General features: G+C 40.5%; 3 protein-coding genes across 3 annotated transcripts; 2 read left to right on the forward strand and 1 right to left on the reverse strand.

Moving 5' to 3' along the window:
- Window positions 1-2,036: 2,036 nt before the first annotated feature.
- paf1 (PAF1 homolog, Paf1/RNA polymerase II complex component) lies at window positions 2,037-6,988 on the forward strand. The gene is made up of 14 exons (XM_019266397.2): window positions 2,037-2,291; window positions 3,707-3,739; window positions 3,846-3,938; window positions 4,021-4,142; window positions 4,244-4,310; window positions 4,398-4,499; window positions 4,592-4,697; window positions 4,825-4,893; window positions 5,019-5,122; window positions 5,220-5,336; window positions 5,426-5,554; window positions 5,689-5,794; window positions 5,990-6,074; window positions 6,183-6,988. The coding sequence occupies exons 1-14, from the start codon at window positions 2,245-2,247 to the stop codon at window positions 6,623-6,625; spliced, it is 1,623 nt and encodes a 540-aa protein (XP_019121942.1). The 5' UTR covers window positions 2,037-2,244; the 3' UTR covers window positions 6,626-6,988.
- Window positions 6,989-7,111: 123 nt separating this feature from the next.
- On the reverse strand, window positions 7,112-10,030 carry gmfg (glia maturation factor, gamma). The gene is made up of 7 exons (XM_010736678.3): window positions 9,878-10,030; window positions 8,805-8,901; window positions 8,638-8,687; window positions 8,513-8,562; window positions 8,351-8,433; window positions 8,123-8,196; window positions 7,112-7,266 (listed from the first exon to the last, which is right to left on the reverse strand). The coding sequence occupies exons 1-7, from the start codon at window positions 9,878-9,880 to the stop codon at window positions 7,195-7,197; spliced, it is 429 nt and encodes a 142-aa protein (XP_010734980.1). The 5' UTR covers window positions 9,881-10,030; the 3' UTR covers window positions 7,112-7,194.
- A 2,527-nt stretch (window positions 10,031-12,557) lies between these two features.
- Window positions 12,558-24,798, forward strand: samd4b (sterile alpha motif domain containing 4B). The gene is made up of 13 exons (XM_010736679.3): window positions 12,558-12,873; window positions 14,950-15,502; window positions 15,660-16,130; window positions 16,232-16,471; window positions 16,616-16,725; window positions 17,050-17,136; window positions 17,488-17,776; window positions 17,883-17,968; window positions 18,161-18,276; window positions 18,569-18,767; window positions 19,251-19,377; window positions 21,480-21,563; window positions 22,541-24,798. The coding sequence occupies exons 2-13, from the start codon at window positions 15,307-15,309 to the stop codon at window positions 22,567-22,569; spliced, it is 2,034 nt and encodes a 677-aa protein (XP_010734981.2). The 5' UTR covers window positions 12,558-12,873; window positions 14,950-15,306; the 3' UTR covers window positions 22,570-24,798.
- The last annotated feature ends 280 nt before the right edge of the window (window positions 24,799-25,078 follow it).

Here is a 25,078-nt window from a genome sequence, read left to right on the forward strand (position 1 = left end):
CACACACCAATGTAACATTTGTATCGTACAGAAACGTCTCTGTTCAAGGATGAGTTCAGACTTTTATTTCTTTAAACTCCATTTTCAGACTTGCACTAAGATGGTGTTTTGATCATATTGCTGTTCTATGCAATGCATGCAGCTGTTGCTGTCTGCAGCTATATTTCTGTTTTTTAAAAATCAGATTACACAAAATCAGTTCTAATTTAAGTGTATGATTGTTATTAACGATTAACGTTTTGCTCCATGTTCGATGCCACAATTCTTAACAAGTAACTCATTTTGAATATTGGATGTACTATTATCGGTTTAGATATAAGGCTGATGGTAGATGATTTAGATTTCATACATTGTTCACAGAGTTTATATTTTCCTCACTAACACTCTCACTCACCTACAGGAGAAAAACTGACACCGCTACTTGAGCGTAAAGGTTCAGTATTGATGTTAGAAAGAGTCCACTTACTGGGAATTTTATTGAGCTTTCAGTCACATCTTGTGGACTTTATCTGTGAATGGATTTGCACAGTTGTCATATATTTTGATCCCGATATAAGACCACCTGTTATTACATGACAATTCAATACCGAGGACATGTGATGACTGCAAAAGCTCCACTAGCCGATGGAGATCACAAGATGGAACTGACAGGCTGGAAGCGGACCTTGTGTTAATATGAGATTTGTTTCAGAAAGGAGCCAAATATCCTCTTTAAAACACATTATGTTTATGTTCTATCCACTACACGCAATAAAGGTGAGATTATACTTTCAAAACATCTAACTCTTTGCAAGCTTGTGAGCTTATTGCTCAGACATTTTTGTATTTCCTCGCATCAATTAAAAGGGTTTACTTTTGAACAAAACCAGCAGATAGTTTTTGGTCTCCCTTTGTAACTGAGTCAAAGAATGTCAATGTTGTTTTGTATCAAAATGCTAAATAAAAACTTTTAAAAAGTATTTTTTTTAAGTGCATGTCTTAGCTGACTACGCTGATACTTGAATTTCTTTCGGGATCAATTAAGTATCTATCTGTCTGTCTATCTATGGGTATCACGGATGATATTCATGGACATTATCTCATGGTGCAGCACAGGAACCAAATACAATATGATTATTCCTAAAGAATCTATGAATATAATCTTAGGTTAACACCAGTGAAGTACCAGTGAACTGTAAAAGAATGAACAGATTAAGGGAAATCACAGGAAGCAGCATGGGTATGCAAGGTTTTTGTCTGTTTTTACTTATGAATATACTGGGATACAAGGACTACTTTCATATTTTCCAACATTTTAAAAAGAGAAACTGAAAAGAAGAAATCTTAAAGGTCCAGAATGTAGGATTGACTGCCTCACCAAGCGTTACATCCAAATGAATGCATCCTCGTCTTTATCTATCACAAGAGGGAAAAAGTGTAATATACACTATAGAAGTAAGTTTAAAAAAGGGGCATGTTAAGAGAATGTTTAAAGAAGAATCCTTAAATAAAGAGGACTGGATTCAAAGTATCAAGAAGAACCCTTAAATAAAGAGGACTGGATTCAAAGTATCAAAGTTTGAGTTATATTTATTATTCTTGTACAAGAAGGAGCGTTTTAACAGTGCAACACACAGAGAAAAGGCTCCTCGAGGAGCTCTAACATTTGGTTCTTATACATTGTTTAAAAATGGGCTGTCTCGGACACCTCCCCACTGATACAGATAACACCATAACATTCTTTTAGTTGGTTTTCTGCTCAATAATGAGCACTTTTTTTATTTTACATCCACATGGTACTCCTACTGTCTCTCCTGTCCTTGTACTACTAATTTATAATTGTCTCTCCCTGCCAGCCTCAGTAAATCAGAGGCCAACTAAGGGAGAGGTATGCGAGACATACAAAAGACAGGACACACACACTATATATATGAGCTAAAACATCTGCACCCCAGTATAATCCTAATTTTTATAACAGGGCATACACCACCAACAGACTGAAGAATCAAAAAACAAACAGGTGCACATGGCTTCATCTCCTCCACAGCAGAGGTCGCTCACAATAACCCGCAGCTCCTCACAGCTCAGAGTCGTTACCGGGTCATCAGCCTGTCCTGCCGGGTAAAGAAAAATAAAAATGCATGTACATCTGATTGAAGTTAGAGTTAATAGTTGTGTGTAGTGTAGCCACCGCGCGGTTTGTGGTTATCATCGGGTGTGTTTGTGTTGATTGTTGTTGGTGCGAACAAAGCGCGGTGCCTCCACATGGCTCCGACGATTCAGACACAAGCTCAGCGAGAGGACGGCCACAGGTAAGTTATCATAAATGATTTTCTACACCTTTAGTAATGTAGTCTCAGTCGTTAATGCTATCAAGGTGATGTTAAGTGGTCAGCATGAGATCATTTTGACAGCTAACGATGCTATTAGTTAACAAACAAACAAGCTTTAACGCCATGCTAAGCTAATTCAGCGCTAACCCTATTATTTATTTATCAGTTCGCCGACTCAGAGGACTGAACTGGGTCTGCCCGGTCAGCTGTGGCAACTTTAAAACACTGTGGCAACTTTAAAACACAGCAAAGCAAATCAAATCCTGCAACGTTGTGCAGCTAAATGTTAGCCAGCGAGCTAACAGTAACGTAGCAACGCAGTAACGTTGGTTACGGTTGTAACGGGCTCGCGTCACATTGTAACCTGGCAGATTACTTTGACAAATGATAAACAACATTTTAAAAACTCAGCAAACACTTTTAAGACCTGTAAGCTGAAGATCATGAGAAGCATGCAGAGACTTGACAAGGACAACCTGTGTTTAGAAGAAGAAGATATACTTTATTAATCCCTCAATGGGGAAATTCTTTTTTCACTCTGTTTTATTTTGACATGCATTTTAACCCAGACACACACATGCAGTACAAGGTACAAGCGCTCATAGACATGCAAATGTGGAGAGAGATGGTGGAGTGATGGGCAGCCCCCCTGAGAAGCGCCCAGTTTACTTTAGTTACCTAGTAGTTCAGCTTTCAGGGTTTATTTCAGGGATGTTCAAACTTCTTTTTAAAAGATTTGATAATGTGATGATGCCCGCGGGACAATACTAACATTTAGAAAATTAAAGATGCCAATAAAAGTTGCATTTAAGTTTAAAATGTGTCACTCTTACTCTCTTCTCTTTCACAAAAACACTCAGAAAGTCATATTTTGTGTCACATTTTTTTTTCTCTTCCCCTCTCCTCATACTGTATCCCTGGCGACCAGACCCTGTCCTGTCTACCTCTCCTTGTCATATTATAAGTATTATATGTATGGACAGACTGGTTTTACAACTTTGTTGTACTGTACTTGTATTGTTGCAATGACAAATTAAAGCTCAATTCAATATAAATGTCCTTAGAGGTTCAAATGCTTTGTTATGTCAACCAAAAAAAATCTTCCAGCCATCCAGTATCTGACAATCCTAAATAATAAATCTTAAATAATAATATGAAAACATAGCATGAACTCTGACCGCTGGCCGTACTTTGGACATCCCTGGTTTAGAGCATTTTCACAAATAGAATAAAGACCAAGGCAAATAATATTTCCCGTGCAATAAACATGCAAACAACATCCGTGTATCCATCCAAACATGATACAGGAGAATGTTAAAAAAAAAGAGCAGCACACAGTGTATTGTACAGATGTATGTCACAGAGATGCTAACAAGTCTCTCTCTGTCTTTTAGCAGGCCGTCCTCACACAGAACTGTCCCAGAGAGGTAAGCAGATTTAGAGCTGTTAAGTATATAATGTGTAGTACTTTGAAAAGTAGTGGTAAGGTATGAAAATGTGTCTGATAACCCAAACTGTGTGTGTCGTGTACAGGTCAGGCGTGGTGTGTCGGGTGAAGTACTGCAACAGCCTCCCTGACATCCCCTTTGACCCCAAATTCATCACATATCCATTCGACCAGAACAGGTAAACATCCAGCTTCTCCGTCCACAGAGCGCACGCCGGTGAGCGTGGACACGGCTTGACGTTTGTTTCTCTGTCGTGGCAGGTTTGTGCAGTATAAAGCCACTTCTCTAGAGAAGCAACACAAGCATGAGCTCCTGACTGAACCAGACCTCGGGGTCACCATTGATCTCATCAACCCAGACACCTACCGCATAGATCCCAATAGTAAGTCTCCAGTAGTTACATGTCGCACCCTATCTTTGCAGAGACTGTCACACTTTCTTAAATATCTGTAGAGACTGAATAAAATCTTTTTAAACTGTCAGTTCTGTTGGATCCTGCTGATGAAAAGCTGTTGGAGGAAGACATCCAGGCTCCATCCAGTTCGAAGAGGTAGGGCTTGCAAAACGGGCAGCTTTATGCTGTTGTGGATTCACGTGGAGATTATTTTATTTCAATGTTTCCTTCTTTCCCCAAAAGGTCACAGCAGCACGCTAAAGTGGTGCCGTGGATGAGAAAGACAGAATACATTTCGACAGAGTTCAACAGATACGGCGTTTCCAACGAGAAAGTGGAAGTCAAGTAAGTTGTGATTACTTTTGAAATGACCTAACGATAGAAATGTATATCATTTTTGTTTGTGTGTGTATAACATAGACACGTTTTGTGTTCAGGATCGGCGTGTCTGTCAAACAGCAGTTCACAGAAGAAGAGATCTACAAGGACAGAGACAGCCAGATCTCTGCTATTGAGAAGACATTTGAGGATGCACAGAAATCGGTGAGTGAGCACATAACTAGGCGGGCCAAGCCAGCTCTTGCTGTGGAGACATTTTCTTGGTCGTTGTGCGTTGTTGGGTATTGAAAAATGAAGTATGGTTTGTAAACACGTTGTTATTTCTCCTCAGATTACACAGCACTACAGTAAACCCAGAGTTACTCCTGTGGAGGTACTTCCTGTGTTCCCCGATTTCAAGGTGAGCTATAACTCCGTTTATTGACTTACCGTCAACACGTGACCATCAGGAGTGCATTGACTTTGACAAACTGGCATTTCATGAATTGTGATAATCATATTTTGTTCCCCTTTCTCTTTCCCCAGATGTGGATCAACCCGTGTGCTCAGGTCATCTTTGACTCTGATCCTGCACCTAAAGACATATCAGGACCAGCGGGAGTGGAAATGATGTCTCAGGCCATGATCAGGTACCTTCAGAATATCTATCGTGTGTATGCGTGTTCTCACTGTAACATTTTTGCATAAATACTAATTTGTGTTGCGTGGCTCTCTTCCTCATAACAGAGGAATGATGGATGAGGAAGGAAATCAGTTTGTGGCCTACTTCTTGCCCCATGAAGAAACACTTCGCAAGCGCAAGAGAGACTGCGATGAGGGGATGGATTACATGCCTGAGGATCTGTAAGTAAAATGACGGAAGTCACAGAGCTTCTTTTAAATTGTATGCCAGGAAATAAATAATGTTTATTCTTTTATTTTCTGTGTTTCAGTTATGATTACAAGATCGCCAGGGAGTACAACTGGAACGTCAAGAACAAAGCCAGCAAGGGTTACGAGGAGAACTACTTCTTTATCTTCAGAGATGGAGATGGTGTTTACTATAACGAGCTTGAGACCAGGTAAGTCATGGATCAGAGGAGAGACTAGAGATTTCCATAGGAACGAATGCTGCTGGGTGTATTTTTAGATCAGGTGTTAATTTAGATTATTGCACTTTGGAAAGTTTGGTGACGGCCTTTATTCTGTCCTGCAGAGTGCGTCTGAGCAAGAGGAGAGCCAAGGCCGGAGCACAGTCGACCACAAACGCTGTGCTGGTGTGTAAGCACAGAGATATGAACGAGAAGGAGCTTGAAGCCCAGGTCAGAGTTCTTTTTATACTCTTTCTTTTAGGGATTTGTCCCACTTATCAAACCGATTTAGGATTATCAACAGGATTATACCTTCCAACATGATCTAAACTAATGACTAGAACAGTTCTAGCGTTATCTATGAGTGTGTGTTCTTGGACAGTAGCAGTGTACAGATGACTGATTCCCTCTCATTGTGGTTCTCAGGAAGCGCGTAAAGCTCAGCTGGAGAACCATGAGCCAGAAGATGAAGAGGAAGACCTGGACATTGATAAGGACATACAGGACTCAGGTCAGTTTTCTTTTATTCTCTCTCACTGCAGCTCTCAATTCTTAAAATGTACTGATATGTCAGTTTCTGTTTCTGTCTGTAATTTTGAATTTGAAATGTTTCCTCCAGGTGATGACAAAGAGAAGGGCAGCGGCAGTGAGGCAGAGAACTCTGGCAGCGAATCCGAGAGGGAAGATGAAGAACGGGAACAAAGGGCAGAAGAAGACGAAGACGACGAGGACAGAGGAAAGCGGAGGAGGAAGGCGAGCGGCAGCGGGAGCGAGAGCGGCGAGGAGAGGACCAGGGAAATGCGAGACGAGGAAGAGATCTTCGGCAGCGACGACGACAGCGACGACAACGACGACAACGACAACGAGCCCAAGAACTCGGGCAGGAGCAGCGGGGAGGAGGGCAGCGGAAGCGAGGATGAAGGAGGAAACAGAGGAGGAAGCAGGAGTCGCAGCGCGTCTCCAGCACGCAGCGACCGCAGCAGCGACCACTCGGAGAGGGCTCAGAGCGGAAGTGGAAGTGACAGAGGCTCGGATTCCAGCGATGGCAGTGACAGTGAATAAAATCTGTGGTCTGGACAGGAAGGTGATGGCCAAGTCTCATCTGTATGTTCAAACATGGAGGAGTTACCCCAGCACTGACTCTGATCTTAGCTCAGTCTGGTGCTGTAGTGTCTTGATGAGTTGCAACTATGAATTAAAATTTTGTGTGCGAGATGCTCGTTGGTTTTGGACTGGGGACATCTTTCTTCAATCCAGTTTTTATTTGTTGATTTAACTTGTGCATCAGTAGCTATTTGTATACTATTCCTTTGTTTCCGTCTGTCAAGACATTCAGTAAAATACAGTACTCAGCTTCTGACATGTCATTGTGTTACAGCTTTGAAACGGATAATAAAATGCAGGCGACGTTTTGTAAGAAACTCAGATGTTGTTGTATTTTCTTCTTTAACAGATTTAAGGAACCTAAATCCCAAAAATGATACAGCATATTTTACAATCATGTCTAAAATAATTGATTTCATTACATAACCGACAAAACAAGCTTGATTTCATTCAGTAAATCATTTATTAGCAGTAACATGCACAACAAGTGAAAATTAAAACTGAAAAAATATGTGTGAGATGCACATTCAGCGGAAAAATGCCAGCTGGTTCTTCAGCCATTCCTCCGTCAAGTCATCGGCGTTTCTTGTTTCGAACACCTCAGAGGGAAGCAGAGGACGTCACATTCAAAAACACATCAAGTTTTTAAAAAAAGCTCAGAGATGAACTTATCAATACTCAAGCTCCTAGCTAATAAAGTGTGGGGTAAAATAATAAAGATCCAAAAGTATAAAAAGATAAAAGTGGAAAAATAATCATTAGGGTCCAGATATCAAATACAGTTGGAATATTTACCATTTAAGGTAAATCCTTAACCTAGAGATGATGTTTTTCTTGTGATAATTCTTCAACATAACCACTAAAGTTACACAAATACCTTTTATTGTCATTGTTTGGGATTCAATGTGCAGTGCAAGGCTACAAAGCTACACATGAGGAATTTAATTTAAACTATAATAACAATATAAATGCATCACCTTTTGCTCATGAGTTGAAGTAAAATATCTAAAACTGCACACCAAAGTGTGAATCTCTTATTCTGTTCACTAAGAAAGGCAAAGGTTAAGGTAAAACCCCACAATTCTGCTCCTGATTGGCTTCCTCTGATATTCCAATGAAGACAACTAGCCAATCAGTATCTGGATGTGAGACTGAGCACAATATTTGATAAACTATAGGTCACAATATTGAGATTATTAGCTAGATACTAATTTTTAAGTAATCGGGGAAAACCAATGAGAGAGACATAATCAAGATCAGTTATACAAAAAAATGTAACAGGTGTATAATCATCATTCTTGTACAGCAGAACAATATAAAACTTCATTCTAAGGTTATAACTGTGTCTTAACCTTATCCATAGATAGGACATCTAAGGTGTACCATATACCATATTTCTAAGTCTTAAAAATAATGATAAATAAAATAAGATTTAAAAAAAGACAGGGGAATTACCTTTGTGAGCTCTGCAGTTTGAACCAGCTGATTCTTGCTGCCTGCATACATCATCTGTTGCTCTGGCTTACATCCTGTTCAAATGAAATTCACATTTTGCTATAAGTGACCAATCAAACATACCCCTACAAATCCACTCCTGTAATACATTTGGATTTCAGGCAGTAGATACCTGTCAATTAGGAGGGGAAGTTAAGATTTTTTAATTAAGATGCTGTAGCTACATACCCATTGGACTGGAGAATATGAAACACAGAGGGTAAGACACCCTCCCATCAGCGTGGACATATTTGTAGCTGTAGACAATGAATGTGCGCACCGTCAAGGAAGTTAAGACATTGATTTTGACCATATCAAGCAGGATTTTGAAAATATACTTTGATAGGATATCTGGGTTGCCGCTCTGGAAGTTCATCTCTCAAGTCATCCAGTGAGATGTCCTAAAAGACAAAGTTGAGCCTAAGTGACTTTGAAACAACAATGAACCAAAGAAAAGATTACAAAATTGTACTTGCCTCATATTCCTCCTCAAGGATAACAAGTTGTTTCTCCATATCTATCTTCACTAAGAAATATAAATAATATAATTACGCTTCTTTATATTTGTTGACTAATGGGATTTGAATCTGTGTTTATCAGGTTACAGATACGTTTTGTGGGATCATGAGTGTGTGTTACTTACTCAGTATGGCAGCATTGTTGGTCTCTTTACGAAATCGAAACTTTTTTAGTTTATCTTTCAGGCTTTCCTCCACTTCACACACGACCAGAGAGCTTGACTGCAAAATGATGTAAAGGAAAAAAAAAATACCACTGAAATGATGTCAGACAAACAAATATTACAATATCTCTTGGTGCTGCTGTGCTTCTGAAAAAGTTACGAGGACTGGTCTACTAGAAAGAAATGGAAACAAAGAGAGTCCGTGATCTGTCCACCCTGCATGGATGCATTAAAACCTGGAAAGTTCATGGAATTTAAAAACTCTTGTGACATCTGCTTTCCAGTGCATCAGAACAAACAAAACCTTGCAACACCCAGCCAATGTCAGTTTCAGAAATGTATGTAGGGAGCTGGCCATTGTGCCTTGCAAATGTGTATATGTTAATGTATATATATCGTGACAAAAAATGTCAAAGTCTTGATAACTGAATTTTTGGCACTACTTCTATCTTTACATACATGAACATATGTTATTGTAAGTCCTGTTTATATATATATATACATCCTTTAAATGTACTTTCTATGTTGTAAATGGTCCAAAATATTTCATGCTTATTAAAATCTTCAAGGAGACCCTCAAACTACCACACCAGACTTTAGTTTCATTTCTTGCAACCTTTTTCACGACTCTACAGTTTGCAGGTCTGCACACACACCCATCTTTGAACCCTGGTGCCACGAGGGAAATGCAGGAACTACAGTATGTACACACAGTCCTGTCAGCGTACTTCTTGGTGTTGTAAATGGTCATGGAAATATTCCTTTCCTTGAAATGTCATGCAAACGTTTAGAGATTTTGATTTAAAAAATGTGTGAGAACCTGCAAACAAACACTTTCTGATATATTTAAAGCAGGAAATGTTTTTGCCACAAGATGCAAGAAATTAGTTTCCTGTGTGAGCGCGGGGGGTGGTTGACTTGTGTCGCAATGGCAAACTAAAAAATATATATTACACAAATACGTATAAGCAAAAGTTAATCAAATCTTGTAAAACAAACAAAAAAATCTTTCAACAAGCAAGTGCATCACCTACCATTGTCAAAGGGTCTTTTTCTGTCTTCCGGGTCACTCTGCTTTGGTTAATGGTTTGGCTGACAACTATTGATAGTCACGATCCTCCTAAGATGGTAAGAGGAAGGCACACACACAGCTCCAGCTTGCAGTTCTGTTTCCTGTTTTCAAATACACATGACTGCAGTCTGCAAATTCAGCCAAATGTGGTTCTCTCCCTGACCATCTATGTTACGCAAGGAGGAAAACCTACATATACAAACCTATGAACCTTAGAATGATAGAGAGTGTGTTTAACTTGAAGAGATCCATGTTTCCACTGTTTAAGGTTGAATAAGTTTTACAATAGGTTGCCTATTGTTATCACTTGCAATGTGATGAAGGCCATCAAATGGGAACTTTCGGAGCTCGAAAAGGTCCTTGAATCCAAAAAAACAGAGCCATAAGTGACTAATACTAAACCTTGGGTTGAATATCTGGTTGTAGATCTGTTATCTTTAATACTTGGCATACAATCGAATGATAAGATTTTAAAATATTATTGTTTTAAGCATGTTGTATCAAAGAAGTTTTGAAAGTATTGATACTTTTGATTTAATTGGTTAATTGTGAGTTGTCAGTTTAGCAGTATGTACAGTGTAGGTGGCAGTTTGTCAGTGAATAAAGGCTGCAGCTTGTCAACACCAAAGTATAGCTTGTGTGTTGTTTCCCAACTGCTGAAGTGAAGGGGGTTATTGTGTTGTGTCGTGTTGAAGATGATGTCAGACAGTTAAAGAGTCCTGCCTACATTCTGCCTACACTGAGGGTGTAGTGCAGTGGAAAATGAACCAAAAGTCAAGTGCAGTGGAAACATTTGTCTGTGTTTTGCCTTTGCTGAGAGGTGAAAGCAAACACCTGCTGTGACAACTGATCGTGGCCAGAACAAATTATTCTCTCCACCCTATCAGACCCAAAAAATCCATAATCCAAAAATGTTTTTGTTCATTTATAGTTTCAAACTAAGGCTATGTTTGAAATTACACTCTCATTCACTATTAATATATATATATATATAATAAACTTTACACTGCCTACTTATTAAAAAAATCATCATGACTTTAATTCTTCTATCTTCTAAAAAGTGAGGATTAGTTGTTGCTCTTATCATTGTAACTTTTAGTAATTTGAGGACATCCTCTTAGACTTCAAGTCAAGTCAAGTCAACTTCATTGTCAAATGTTGCCATATGTACAGGACATACAGAGAATTGAAATAGTGTTTCCCTCATATCTCTGGTGCAAACGACAATATACATGAAATATAAAATAAAAATACATACAAGTTAAAAGATACTAGAAAAATACAACAAATCGCAAGATATTAATAATAATAGTCTGTTGTCTATTCACTGTTACAGTAACATCCTGATGCTACTATAACTTTCTTTTAGCTGCTACATTTCTGTAAAGAGTCTTTTATTATCTGTTCTGTTCTTTTTTATATTTTATTCTATTTTATATTTCATATACTTATATTTATACTGTTATGTCTTCTTTTTTTGTTCAGAGCCTTGCAACAAAATCTCGCTCAGATGTACATGGTGAATGTGCAGTTGAATGACAGTAAAGTCCGTCTAAGTCTAAGTCTAAGTCATAAATATGAATTTAGATTTTTCAGTATTTCTGACAGAAAATTGATAAATTATTATTTTATGTCACAGTATTTATGACTATCCATTACTCTATGTAATTGCTAATTTGTCTTAGCTTGTTTTATATATTATTAAAAATCTTCCTTCTAATGTATTTATTTAGTTTTGATGTTGTGCAGCACTTTGGGCAATGTCTTGTGTATTTAAATGTGCTATAAAATAAATGACATGAACTTATGACTTAATATCATTGGGGGAAAAATCAACAAATTATAATAATAATAAAAAAAAAACGAAGTGGCTAAGTTACTCACCGTAAAAAAAAATAGAAAGACATATAATAATAAACACAAAAGCCTTCTGATGTTGTGTTCATATTTAAACTAATAAACTAACACTTTGAATTAATTTTAACCTGTCTTTAATGTTGTACTTGTAATTGGATACTTTTATGGTTCTTTTGTTATTTGCTGCTACCTCTATATGTAAGGTGCGGTGGGGACAGAAAGGCGCCTATGAATATAATTTATTTATATTATTATTTTATTATTATATTATTATTATTATATTTATTACACGTGACTGTGTCCATGGTAACAACACAAAAAGACGTCAGGTTGGGGGCCCTTTTTTTCAGTATTTTCTGACAGAAAAATTAGATAAATTAATTATTATCATTGGTAGGAAAAATCAACAAATTATTAAATAATAATAAAGAAAAACAGAAGAAGCTAAGTTATAATATAATATTGTAAACAAAAGCCTTGTGATGATCGTGTTTCATATTTATTACATGTGACTGTATCCATGGTAACAACGCCAAAAGACGTCAGGGTGGGGGCCTTTTTTTTCAGTATTTTCTGACAGAGAATTTTGATAAATTAATTATTAATTGGGGAGGAAAAATCAACAAATATTATAATTTTTTTTTTATTATTATTTAATAATTTGTTGATTCATATGTATTACATGTGACTGTATCCATGGTAACAACGCAAAAAGACGTCAGGGTGGGGGGCCTTTACCAGACTGTGGGCGGGTGACAAGAAAAAAAAAAAGCTTACGTGCCGTCCAGACGTTGCGATGACGTTGCACGCACGTCTTACGTCAACTCAAAATCGAAGTAGATTTCTCTCCAGGCGTACCCACTTCTTCTTTATTTTCTCGCATTAAAACATTTTGTACATACCTTCTTTAACATGACGCGTTTGAAACCGCGGGAGCTCGCCGCCGTGACGGAGTATCTTTAACGGGGGGAACACCTCCTCGTTTACGGGATCGAAATCTACGCCTCTGCGGAGCTAGCGGTAGCATTCCTGCTAGCCCGTCGAGCTAGCTGTGTATTAGCACTTTAGCCTAGCTCGCTAAGCAGTGACAACTGACCAAAGGTAAACAACAAGCCCGCCTGAGTCCACTTCTTGTAAACTCACATAACTTTATCGAGTCAGCTACAGCCTGCTGTCGATTAAAACTGCGTTTCTAACCTCCCCTGTTTGCACCGCTAAGATTTTCTTTGCCGTGAAAGGGGGGCAGCAGCAGCAGCAGCAGCAGCAGCAGCAGCAGCAACAGCTTAGACGAACAACAGTAATGTTATAAATCCTGAATCCTCTCATCACTGAGAAGGCCGAACAAAGCCAGTGATGATGAGGGGAAACAAGGCTTTCTAAAGCACTGAATCACTATGAAGCAATTGTGTTGAAAATGGTTGTTTCGGAGCATTTTATACAGTCCGAAACGGCGACATCTGCTGGTCAGACAGACAGATAGATATACTTTATTTATCCCAAGATGGGAAATTACAGTGCAGCAGCAGCAGCATTACACACAGTGACACTAGACAACATAAGGATAAAAATATAAAGAAGAAACTATACATGATAAAATATCTAAATAGCAAATGTATTGTACAAAAGTGTATACAGCTGTTGATTTGGTGCAAAAGTAAGAAAGGAGAAATGTGCAGTGACTGTAGATTATGACCTGAGTTTTTAGCTGTTATCATACAGTGTGATGACATGTGTATCTGTCCCTTTATTAGCAGCTGTTTGGTGTTGATGGGTTTTAATCTGAGACCACGATCAGACAGTCATGACACAAGTGTTTTTTTTTCCTTTGTAGCTTTGGTTGCTGTGGTTTGCTTGTATTATTATAAGAATAGCTAAATACTGAAGCAGGCTGACAAGAATATCATGCATGCGTGTCTTACTCTTACAATAATATTATTATTTGTATCCTGGTCACTTTCTTTGCAATATTTCTTACACTATGGTCACTTTACGTTACAATACTCTTTTTTTTATTTTTTTTATATCATGTCACTTTTATCCTCGGTACTCGTCTGTTTTGAAGGTTGATTGTTTTTCAGGTTATAGATATTTCTGTCTGTTTTATTGTGTCTAAACCTCTCTGATGAGGCCTGTTTTTTTTGGGAGGGAGGGGGGTTAGTCACGTGATATTTGGTGAACTCAAAGCGAGTCATCGCCACATCTTGTTGTTGTGATACTTCTTCTGCTCCGAAGTGTCCACAATGTGTCTTGTAGTCTGACCTCACTGAAACAAACCCCGCTATCCAATGCCAGGCCGGTGCCGGGTGTAATGTGTCAGCCCTGTTTCAACTTAATAAAGCCAGCAGGGATTATCACAACAACAGTCTGCTGACTGGAGCTTATAGCCACACACACACACACACACACACACACACACTCTCACACACACACACACACACACACACACACACACACAGGTTTGCTCTTGATTCAGAAATATATAGCTCATGGTGTTTACAGGTGGGTTAGTAGTTTTTAGCATGCAGCAGGCATGAAACTTAGTTTATCATAACTATTAAACACAGAGTGGCAACGACACTATTCTTTGCCCAGGAGCTTATTTCAGTGTTATGTATTAAATAATAATCCAGCATTACTGAACTTGGACTCTTATCTTTATTGGCACGCCTTGTAAGAGTCGCTTGCGCCTTTATCGATATGAAATGACTCAAGTAGTATGAGCAAGATCGATACGAGTTAAGTTTATTATTAAAAGCTTACCTCGTATGACACCCCTTACAGTAAACGGCTCACACTCGAGTTTCTCAGGAATATGATTGCAACATTTGTTGCAATATTTCTTATGATTTTGCACTGAAATATGCACACGTAGTCCATTTTGTAACTGTGGAAAAGTTCTAGAAGTCCAGTTTGATGTCATTTTTCTTATCACTCCAGCAATTATTTGTGTATCATACAATGCATGCTTGTCCTTTGTGTGCCAATGATGTCTTATATATTATCCTGCTTACCTGCACGTCTCTGAAGCTGCTTCGTGAAAATCTTGATTGTTGATGGACTGTACTACGCCTGTGGGATGAATAGATGGACATAATCTGTCATTGTTCACTTGTTTAAATATGAAAGTGTGGTTGATTTATGTCATCTAAGATTTTTCTTTGTCTGTTGATTCAATAGGGCACGGATGATGTGATCCTGAACATGCCAGAGTGAAAACAAAAAAAGCTTTACCGCTTTGTGTCGTTACCAACTACAACTGAGACGCACTTTCAGCCTCACTTTATAAGAGACATCTTCCCAGTAATCCGCACGGCATCCCCCCGTCTGCAGTACCTTCTGCACCTGAACCATGTGAGGGCCCCTCGGTCCAGTCTGAGGGGATCCCAGGACTGTCGCAAATACGACCCCGCTGTGCGGGGTGAGACTGATCCTGTCTGTGTCTGAGAGAACAGTCTCTTTTCAGTACCCCGCCCCCCCTCCCTCCCCTCTCCCCATCCACACACATTCCTGTTCTCCTTACAGAGGAGACACGCCATGATGTTCCGAGACCAGGTAGGTATCCTCACAGATTGGTTCAAGGGCTGGAATGAGTGTGAACAGACGGTGGCACTGTTGTCCCTCTTGAAGAGGGTGTCGCGCACCCAAGCTCGCTTCTTACACATCTGCCTTGAACACTGGCTGGCAGACTGCACAGAGATCCACATCCTAGAAGCTGAGGCCAACAATGCAGGTAGCTGGGAGTTTGTTGAGTGTTTTCTTATATGATTATCTCTGTTTATCAAACACTTTTAGTCCCAGCTCTTCCTAAGTATGGAATAGGGCGTATATGAAACCGGTAATCAAAGATTAATTGCTGGTGCAATTCTCTGTTTGTCCTTTGTCATTAGCAATTGTCAGCCAGTGGCATCAGGAGCCAAAGGAGAAGGTTGTGTCCTTGCTGCTGTCCCATCTGCCTCTGCTGCAGCCGCGGAACAGCGAGGCCAAATGTGAGTACATGAAGCTGCTTCAGAAGGTGTTGAGTCACACTATCGAGAGTAGCCTGTTTGTGGAAGAAAGCAGACAGCTGCTCTCCTACGCTCTCATCCACCCTGCCACCACACTGGATGACCGCACCTCTCTGGCCATGTGGCTAAACCACCTGGAGGAACACCTATCTAGTGGCTATGCACCCAGGGCCCCATCTAGCCCTTACCACCCGCGCCAGGGGTCAGATGAATGGCCCAGCTCTGCTGAGGCTCTGGACCCTGGCCACGCCTGGCACGACAAGTCCCCTTCATCTAGCACGTCTCCCGCAGGCCAGAACGGACACATGCCTTTCCCAGGCGGGATGTCTTCTCCGATCAACAGCAATAACACAGGTAATGTTTGTGGGAGAGCAACACTGTTAACATTTCTTTAATTTCTTTCACAGGAACTTCTGTCGTTCCTCATATATTAACCTCATATATTCTCTTTCCAGGTCTGGCTGGACAGATGCAGCCGAGCCCTCTAAAGAAGTCCATGTCCGTTATACCTTCCAGTCCCCAGGCATGTGGCTCTGACTGGATTAGCCAGGATGACGCAGGGGGCAGACAGAACTTCATTTCAACAGATCACGCACCCCTTTCACCCCAGAGCAGCGTAGCCTCCTCAGGCAGCGAGCAGACAGAAGAACAGGGCAGCCGCAACACGTTCCAGGAGGATGGCAGTGGCATGAAAGGTCAGAGTTCATTACCAAAATGAGCCAAGGGCGCCCTCGGCATTTGGCTCTGATAAAAGCCATACACAGCCAACAGCTGTGGTGATATAAGCTGAAATCTAACAATACCTTTTTTTTGTCCTTTTTGTTGTGTATTTGCTTTAGATGTTCCCGCATGGTTAAAGAGTCTCCGCCTTCATAAATATGCATCACTTTTCTCCCAGATGACCTACGAGGAGATGATGATTCTTACAGAGCAGCACCTGGAGTCGCAGGTTTTTAAGCTTCCCTTTTACATACGCTACGACCGGGCTTTGATTATTCCACCCTCCTTATCAATTGTGAACATTACTGTCCTCAAACCTGATGATACATCAACTCTCAATGAGGCATGAAATTAAGCATCGCACCCCACAGTTATATCGAAGCAGTCACACATACAAATGTTGCGATTTTGCCTTCTGCCCCTTGGCTTTAATGAAACAAGTGGTGATTAGGTTTGTTATTTAGTAACTGTATACAATACCCAGTGTTCCCACAAGAAATGACTCGCCTGCTTGCTCATACCATCTTCTTCTTTTCTCCCTCTCCTCTTTTAGAACGTCACCAAAGGAGCACGGCATAAGATTGCTTTGAGTATCCAGAAACTGCGAGAGAGGCAGAGTGTGCTCAAGTCTTTAGAAAAGGTAATTCAGACGGGATGATTATGTTCTTCTTATGCAAAAAAACAAGTATTTTGTCTTTACGCATTTCCACTCGTGCTGATCCAAAATGTGCTTGAGTGTGCGTGTTGTCATGCGACACTTGATTTAGTGTAATTGAGAAATTCCTGTTCTGCTTGTTGGCTCAAAAACAGACACAGACGAGGGCCAGTGAGGATTTTGTGTCTTCCGCAAAGATATTTCAATAAGGCTGATATTTGCTTTCCCTGAGGCTTAAATCCACATCTCTACAGCTACTCACAACATCTCCCTTAAACCCACGTACCTTCTGAAAGTTATACAGCATGCGACACTGATTTTGTCATCTCGTGGCAGGATATTTTGGAAGGGGGAAACCTGCGTAACGCCCTCCAAGAGCTGCAACAGATCATCATCACACCCATCAAGGCCTACAGCCCACCCAGTGCAGCACAGACTGCCCCGGACACAGCCACCACTCCGGAAACAGCCTCCTCTTCTGAAGCTACAAAAACAGGAGCAGACAAAGAGCCGGGCTCAGAGAGCTTCCAGTCCCACAACCCACCTCCCTGCGATGGAGACTCCCCAGCCACACCCATCTCAGACGGCGACATTGCTGGACAGTTCACCCGCGTCATGGGCAAAGGTAAGAGTGAGATGTTTTACTTACAGATGCTTGGTCCATGTCCACAGATCCAGATATACTCGATAGGCATAAATCTATAAACGCTGGCTTGTTGTGTTTCTTTCAGTGTGCACCCAGCTGCTTGTGTCAAGACCAGATGAGGAGAATATCAGCTGTTACCTTCAGCTCATTGAGAAGTGTCTGATACACGAGGTGAACCTGCATTCGAACATATTAAAGTCATTAGTATGCATGCATTTGTGTGTTAGGTTTTTGTAAACACGCCTAATGCTGGTTTTACAACACACACACACACACAAAATATCAATATTATGTTGAAATAAAGAAGAAAACTGTTAATGCTCTCTTGAAATCTGCCACCCTTTTTCTCTTTCTATGTGTCAGGCTTTCTCAGAAACTCACAAGAAAAGGCTGGTCTCCTGGAAGCAGCAGGTCCTGAAACTGCTCCGCCTGTTCCCTCGGAAAGCTATGCTGGACATGCCTGTGTACCGACAGAAAGGGTGAAGACTCTGCAAGCCCTCTCTTACCTTTGATCTCCCTCTTTAGCAGGGGAGATGTCACACCAGCTGAGTGTTACATTCCTCCTGCACTCTTCCCTACTGTTACTTTTACTTTGATTCTCTCTCCACTCCCTTCCCTTTTCTCTCTCTCTCTCTCTTTCACTCTCTCTTCCTCATTTAAATCAACAAGTATCATTTCATGTGAAGCAGCTTCAACAGTGAAACACACAGTTCTCTTAACTCTGAGTGACATATGTTCATTTTTTGTGTGTTTGTTTTCTTTTTACTCCAGCTGGACCTATGGGTCCAACTCCCTCCCCACAGCAGGATCTGTGAGCGGAGGTGTAGCGCGGCGGGGCCAGAGGCAGTTCCAGATGACCCCCCGTGGACTCCCAGCCGGGCGCATGGGTCTTCTCAGTCCCAGCGGGATCGGGGGAGCATCTCCACGCCACACACTCACTAGTCCTGCGCTGGCAGGCCAGGGTAGACAAGTCAGTATTCCTGTCATTGGATGAGCATTTGAGCGGCAGTTTGTGCCATGTAGCTTGGCTGAAATTGGACAGTACGGTTTTTTGTGAGTTAAAGAAGAACGATAAATTAACCTGACTCTTTATATTTTTAGCCTCAAGAATTTTCAGCGCAGGTTTGTGTTGTCAGTTTTCTGTCTCCATTTACTATGTCTGAAAGTATTGACCCGCATGATGACGTGCTGACAGAATCATAATTGATTTTTGTAAACATTTGTCCCAACAGGAAAACGAGTAGGGAAAAAAACAGGAGAGTTTAGCAATTTAATCAATAATCGCAAGACAGTACAAAGGGTTAGGGGGCATGGTGTTTTGATATGAATTGATCATGATCATCGCTCAAAGGGGATTCTATTGAATCACTTAGCTGAAACATAAGTGAACCATGTCAGCCTCCCAGGATGAGTGGCATTTCCATAATGACAATTTGTGTTTTTCCCTCCGTAGAACCTGTGGTTTGCCAACCCTGGGGGCAGTAACAGCATGCCAAGTCAGAGTCGCAGCTCCGTGCAGCGGACCCACTCACTCCCTGTCCACACTTCCCCACAAACCATGCTCATGTTCCAGCAGCAAGGTATTGAATGCGGTCAAGCCTCTCTTGTTCTTCATTGCCACAGTCTGTCCCTGTCCTTGTTTACCTTTTTTGATTTGCTGAATTTCAAATTCAAAATGTTACTTATACCTGCCAGTCTCGCCTCGCTTAATCTCACATTAAAGTAAAGTTTAAAGTCAAATGATTGAGCTAAATTGAAAATGTTTAATGAGTGGAGTGGATGAATGGAGATTAGTTAGAAGTAGCAGATTTGACTGTGAGCAGCATAAGCTACACAATTTATGTAAAAAAAAAGAAAAAAAGAAAAAAGAATTACCTGTTTGGTCAGATGCCAACACAGAGAGCTGTTCTCTCACTCTCTGTGTGCGCCAAGGACAAAATAACAAGATGGCTTAGCTGCATGTTGCAGTAAACAATCTGTCACCTCGTACAATATACATAACCTTTTGGTTGCCTTGTTGCGCGTGCCAGATGCCACACACAGACATTGTAAATTCATCTGTAACGATCCTGCCATTTTTCAACGGAGTCATCATGAGACATTTCCATAACGGAGCGTTGTGTGTGTGAAACGCTTATAACTTAAACAGATGTATGAACCCGGCGACATTAGGTGCTCTGATACATTCTGAAATACAGTATAGAAAAACCAAAAACATGAGTAATACAGTATTTCTGTAGACCAAAAGACTGGACAGACATCATGTATTATACTTTTTTCATTTCAAACTTAAGCCTTAAATCATGTGTGCATTACAGTGTGTGAACAGTATGTTCAGCTGTTATTAATACAGTGACAGCCAACGGCGGAGAAGCAATGTTATATTCTAACACCACGACTGCTTCATTGCGTCTTCTACATAAACCACACTTCAAGTTAGTAGACCTGACATGTCTGGCACCCACACGCCTCACCATGTACGTTGTGTCATCTCGGTGTTCGTTTCATTACGGCAGTATATAGAAGCAGACAGCAAACACTGGTAGAGGCAGGAGGGTATGACTTGCAACACAGGTCCTCAGCTGTAAAACCATCGTAGACTACTGTAACAGATTAAAGTAAACCAAGGGATCAAACGTGTACAAGTATAAAAGGGAACATAAAAGTGGACCATAAAATAGCTAAGATACTGTAAGTTTACATGCATTCAAAGATGTATTCCTCACTTTAGAGACAAAACAAAGGTATTAAACGCTTTATTTTTCGGGGTCACTCAAACATCGCTGGCCTGTGTACTTTGAAGCTCATTCACACCGTGTTCCCCAGATCAGTATTCCCATACATCATGTCAGTATCCTGTTCTGTTGAGACAGATTGCAGTTTTACGCCTCAAAACAAATCACATTCTTGATTATAAGCGAGCGAAACGTAAGCTGTGACTCGTGCTGCGAACACAGACAAACAGAACAGAGGATGGTGGAGGCGTTTCTCCTTTCACGAGGTACTTCACCTCACCAGTGTGTTCAGTCGGACTACGTTTACGTCACATTGCATCATGTTGTTGCATCAAGTGACCAGATGATGAAAGCATTTCCAAATAATTCCTCCTTCGCCCATTTTATTAAATTCATAACATCCCTTAAAGGTTCTCTCAAGTTCATTTTAATGATCAGATCTATTGTAAAACTGCATGTGGGTGCACTACTGCCATCAGTTTGATAGGTCAAACTCATCAATGACATACAGTCCACCAATGATGGTTAAACGTAACTGTACAAAGTGTGTACAGGCTACAGGCTGTAGTTTTTTGCAGTGTCAGCAGGCTTCAGTTGGATTAACGGCACATTCAACATGTTGAATCTTGTCTTGTTTGTTTGGCTAACAACAGAACTACTCGATGCATTTAGTATCAGTCGCCTGGTTCTTTAGATTATTCTTATATTATAAAGAATTATCTGTAACATAACAACTGTAATTTTTCAGCACACGTGAACTGGGTATTTGTCTCTTATGTAAAGCACACTGATGGTGGCAATTGTTCTTTTCCAAGTGGCAAATCTGAAAAATAGAATTGCTTTTGTAACTTCAGAGTATGAAAAAAAACAAACTTCATGGCCATCCTGGCGGTAATATAAACCTTAATCTTCCCCCAAACTCAGATTTATTTTACTCTTTCCTTTAGAATGCCAAGTTCCAGGTGCTGACCTGGAGATCAACCCCACGCTGGAGTCACTGTGCCTCAGTATGACAGAGCATGCCTTAGGGGGTAAGTGTCCTCAGCAGCCTGGTACTAAAGAGGCCAGAGTCTGGCAGACCTCACACAACTACTAAACATTTCCTTATTTATATTACAACTATGCGACGAGAGGAAAGGATTTTGTGAACTGTTTTCTTACATCAGGGAACAGGAATGCACACAGAGTTGTTCTCACACAACTTCCCCCTATGCAAATGAAGATGAAGAAGTCTGTTGACTTTTAGAATTCATTTTTCATTTGTGTTATTTGTTTATTAATATTTAATTGCATCTAAATTATACAATATCATTAGTCAACTCACAGTCGGGGCTGCGGAGAGAGGGGAGACGCAGACTACCTCTGAGCATCAGATGCTGTATTGGCATCAAACAAACTGAAGTCTCAGTAGCTCTGTGTTATTTTCACTGTATCCTGTGTGTTCTGTGGCTGAAAGGCGTCTCGGCTGCATGAATTATTTTATGTGTCACATGGAATTTAGTTTTCCTGCTCTTTCTCAGAGGCCGACACTGATGTCTTTTTTGTTTGCGTGTACAGTCTGAAAGCATGTTTAACAATGCGTTCAGCCAAGTTCGTCTCTCTTTCTACAACCACAGCTGTGGCAGCTGCATGTTTTAAAGGAAGTACTTCCAAAGTAATTGTGAGGATCTTGTATGCACTTTGACCCGACTTGTAGAGGGAGCAACATCTATAAATCCATCTAATCCAGAATAAGTTCATTGCCTATTATATAATGCATTTCCTCCTGGGATTATTAAAGTATTTCTGATTCTGATACTATAGAAGTGCATGAAGAGCCTGAAATGAATGCCAGAATTTATGGACACATTTTAAAAAGGCATCAGTAACTTTTTATGCCCCTGGGGGAAAGGAGGGAAAGGGAGTAGAAGTCTCCCACAGTGAACTGAGGATGAAATGTGAATGCTGCAGTATATTTTTTACGATTGTGAATGCCTTGAACCATATTTATTTCCAATCTCCTCCTCAGATGGAACAGACCGGACGTCAACAATATGAAAAGAAGAAAGGAAAAATACACTTCAGTTGAGGCCTGTTAAGTTCCTCATCACCCAGCACAAAGATATACGTATGCTTAAGAAAACCAGGCAAAGCAGTCACTACAAAATGACAAAAAAACTGTGTATATGTTCTCTAATATTTTTGTACTTTATTATATACAACTAAGTTTATTAAAAATGGAATACAGATGATTATTATATTGCAGGACAGAGGAAAACAAAAAAGAAAAAGAAGCAAACTGCTCCGTGTCACCTGCAGGACTGTGACATGATGTGCAGAGGCTCAGTTTGCCGTGGTCTGAGAGAAAAACGGTGGATTGGTGCTGTCTTAAAGGGGTTCTGCCCTATGAGTTACTCTTTGTTTTTTTCCGCCTGCCTTGGAGCAAGGCTTCCTTCCAGAACACACTGACAGACACAGCCCCTGTCCCCACTTATCGTGTAGATTCAGAAAATTTCCAGCCAGAAGTAAAGGCACTTTTACGAAATTATCTCTGAAATTGGCCCATGAATACATTCACAGAGGTCCCACTTGCAGACAGGTGTTGATACACAGATACCAAACGCTTCCTAGCCACCTTGATTGTTCTGTAACTAGTGCTAGTGAGGGCTTGTGTTGGCTAAAAACTTAGACAGCTTTCCTTGGTTCTTTGTGTCCTCTCTAAAGAATATGTATTTGTGGCAAAGGCGAGAAATCGAGGAGCAAAAAGAATTGACGAAAAGCTTGTAATTCAGCCGTAGGCATCCCCCCTTTGTCTCGGTTGTTTTCTCTGAACACATAATCAAAGTAGAAAGTGACTGTCCTCCTCTAAACGTCTACAAAGCCAAAGAGAAGGGTTGTGCGATTGTTAATTTGAGAAGGATATTTGTAGTGAAGTGCAACAGAAATGGTATACTTTTAAAGAAAAAAGAAAAGAAAAAAAGAACAGCAGTTCGATGAATTTATGCCAGCTGCAATTTGTCTGTTATTTTATGCCCTACTACATAAATGATGATGAATCTCATTTTGTGCCGAGGAATCCCCAGAGGGGTGAATAAGGGCTGGCGAGGTTTGTACTGTGCGAGAGCTGATTTGATATTGAATTGATAAAAGCGAAGGAGGCCTGAGTGTTTTCAATTTACACTCTAATGCTGGGTGAGAAAACTAAATGAAACCCCGTCTCAACCCTCTGGCCCCCTTATGATTGGCTCTGGAAAATGAAGCTTGATCTTGTAATAAATGCTCCGGAGCGCGGCGCCTCACCCTCGCAGTGCCCTCTTTTCCTCAAATGGCCAACGTGACGATTTGATGAATCATACTTTTCAAGGTGCTTGACGATGTCCATATTTTCTGTTTGTGTCTCAATGTGTTTCAGTCTCAAAACCCTAACATTATCATGTGGTATCAGTGTTGAATCAAAAACTGTCTTATACAGCCTCTGTCTTTGAATGTGGCAGAGCGGAGGTGCATGTATGTGTAATATGGTCTTAACTTTTGGATCACTCTTGGTTGCATCATGAGGCAGGGATAACCATTCACATTTTATTTCAGCAGAGCCATAGGAGGTCTCTCTAGTAAAGATGGTTATTTACAGATATCTTTTTCCAATTGTATTTTTTACTCTCCCTTGATATTGATAACTTATGCTTATTTTCTATAATCGCATGTTTTGCCACACTAATACAGCACTGTTGTAGATAGAGGACATGATGGTTGATGGTGTCCAGTGTCACCAACAGCTAGAGAGCAGAAATCTTGCAACTAATGTTGTATGTTTATATCGCCTAAATGTCACTGTTTACATCTCTCTGGGATAATTCCCGATTCATGTTATGTGATGTCATGAATACTCCATTGTCTCACTATGTAACACACATTAAAGAACTGACGCCTTCTCGCACATGAGGTGGCCCGGGGTAGAGCCTGATAACAAAAGCCTTCTACCCTCCCTCCCAATCCACAGACTCCCCCCGTGAGTCTGGGTAGATTTCTCCAAGTGATATCTGTATGAGGCATGTAACGCCTGCTTTTCTGGTCATGCGGTGACAAGAGAGAACAGCTTTCCTGGCCTTGTGATTGAACTGTTAGCTGTCATGTCCTGATAAAAAAAAAAAGAAAACTGTTCATGTGGTGCCTGAAAATGCACAGCTCCAGCATCCTCAGTATGTTGAATTTAATGGTCTTGAGTAGTATTCTAGTCATGGATTTCTTCAGAGCGGGCTCTCGGATAGATCTGACTTACAAAAAAAAAGCAAAAAAAAAAAAAAAAAAGCATCACACTCATGCCCGCAAAGGACTTCTGTGAGTTAACAATGCTGACACCTTTAAGACTTGGCTCTCTTATTTTTAACCATTCACTATATTGTATATCAATAATTGTGTTATGTTACACATGGCTCAGATTGTCCTTTTCATAGCCTCTAGCTTTTTGGACAGCCTACGTATTACCGCCAACAGACACAGAGGTACAATGCAGCAGATTTTTTTTCTGCAAGTGTCTGTGCATAGTGAGGATGCAGCAGGGGGAGAT

The sequence above is a fragment of the Larimichthys crocea genome, chromosome VII (genome assembly GCF_000972845.2).
Source record: "Larimichthys crocea isolate SSNF chromosome VII, L_crocea_2.0, whole genome shotgun sequence".
Lineage (NCBI taxonomy): Eukaryota > Metazoa > Chordata > Actinopteri > Sciaenidae > Larimichthys > Larimichthys crocea.

What these genes read in the sequence shown, in the direction of transcription:
- paf1 (XM_019266397.2), top strand. Translation starts at nt 2,245, where the DNA reads ATGGCTCCGACGATTCAGACACAAGCTCAGCGAGAGGACGGCCACAG. An exon ending in CTACCGCATAGATCCCAATA is followed by an intron (nt 4,143 to 4,243) that starts GTAAGTCTCCAG and finishes TTAAACTGTCAG; the next exon opens with TTCTGTTGGATCCTGCTGAT. An exon ending in AACGAGAAAGTGGAAGTCAA is followed by an intron (nt 4,500 to 4,591) that starts GTAAGTTGTGAT and finishes TTTTGTGTTCAG; the next exon opens with GATCGGCGTGTCTGTCAAAC.
- gmfg (XM_010736678.3), bottom strand. An exon ending in CTTCCAGAGCGGCAACCCAG is followed by an intron (nt 8,434 to 8,512) that starts ATATCCTATCAA and finishes GACGGTGCGCAC; the next exon opens with ATTCATTGTCTACAGCTACA. An exon ending in CATATTCTCCAGTCCAATGG is followed by an intron (nt 8,197 to 8,350) that starts GTATGTAGCTAC and finishes TCATTTGAACAG; the next exon opens with GATGTAAGCCAGAGCAACAG.
- samd4b (XM_010736679.3), top strand. Translation starts at nt 15,307, where the DNA reads ATGATGTTCCGAGACCAGGTAGGTATCCTCACAGATTGGTTCAAGGGC. An exon ending in AGCTGAGGCCAACAATGCAG is followed by an intron (nt 15,503 to 15,659) that starts GTAGCTGGGAGT and finishes CTTTGTCATTAG; the next exon opens with CAATTGTCAGCCAGTGGCAT. An exon ending in AGCAGCACCTGGAGTCGCAG is followed by an intron (nt 16,726 to 17,049) that starts GTTTTTAAGCTT and finishes CTCCTCTTTTAG; the next exon opens with AACGTCACCAAAGGAGCACG.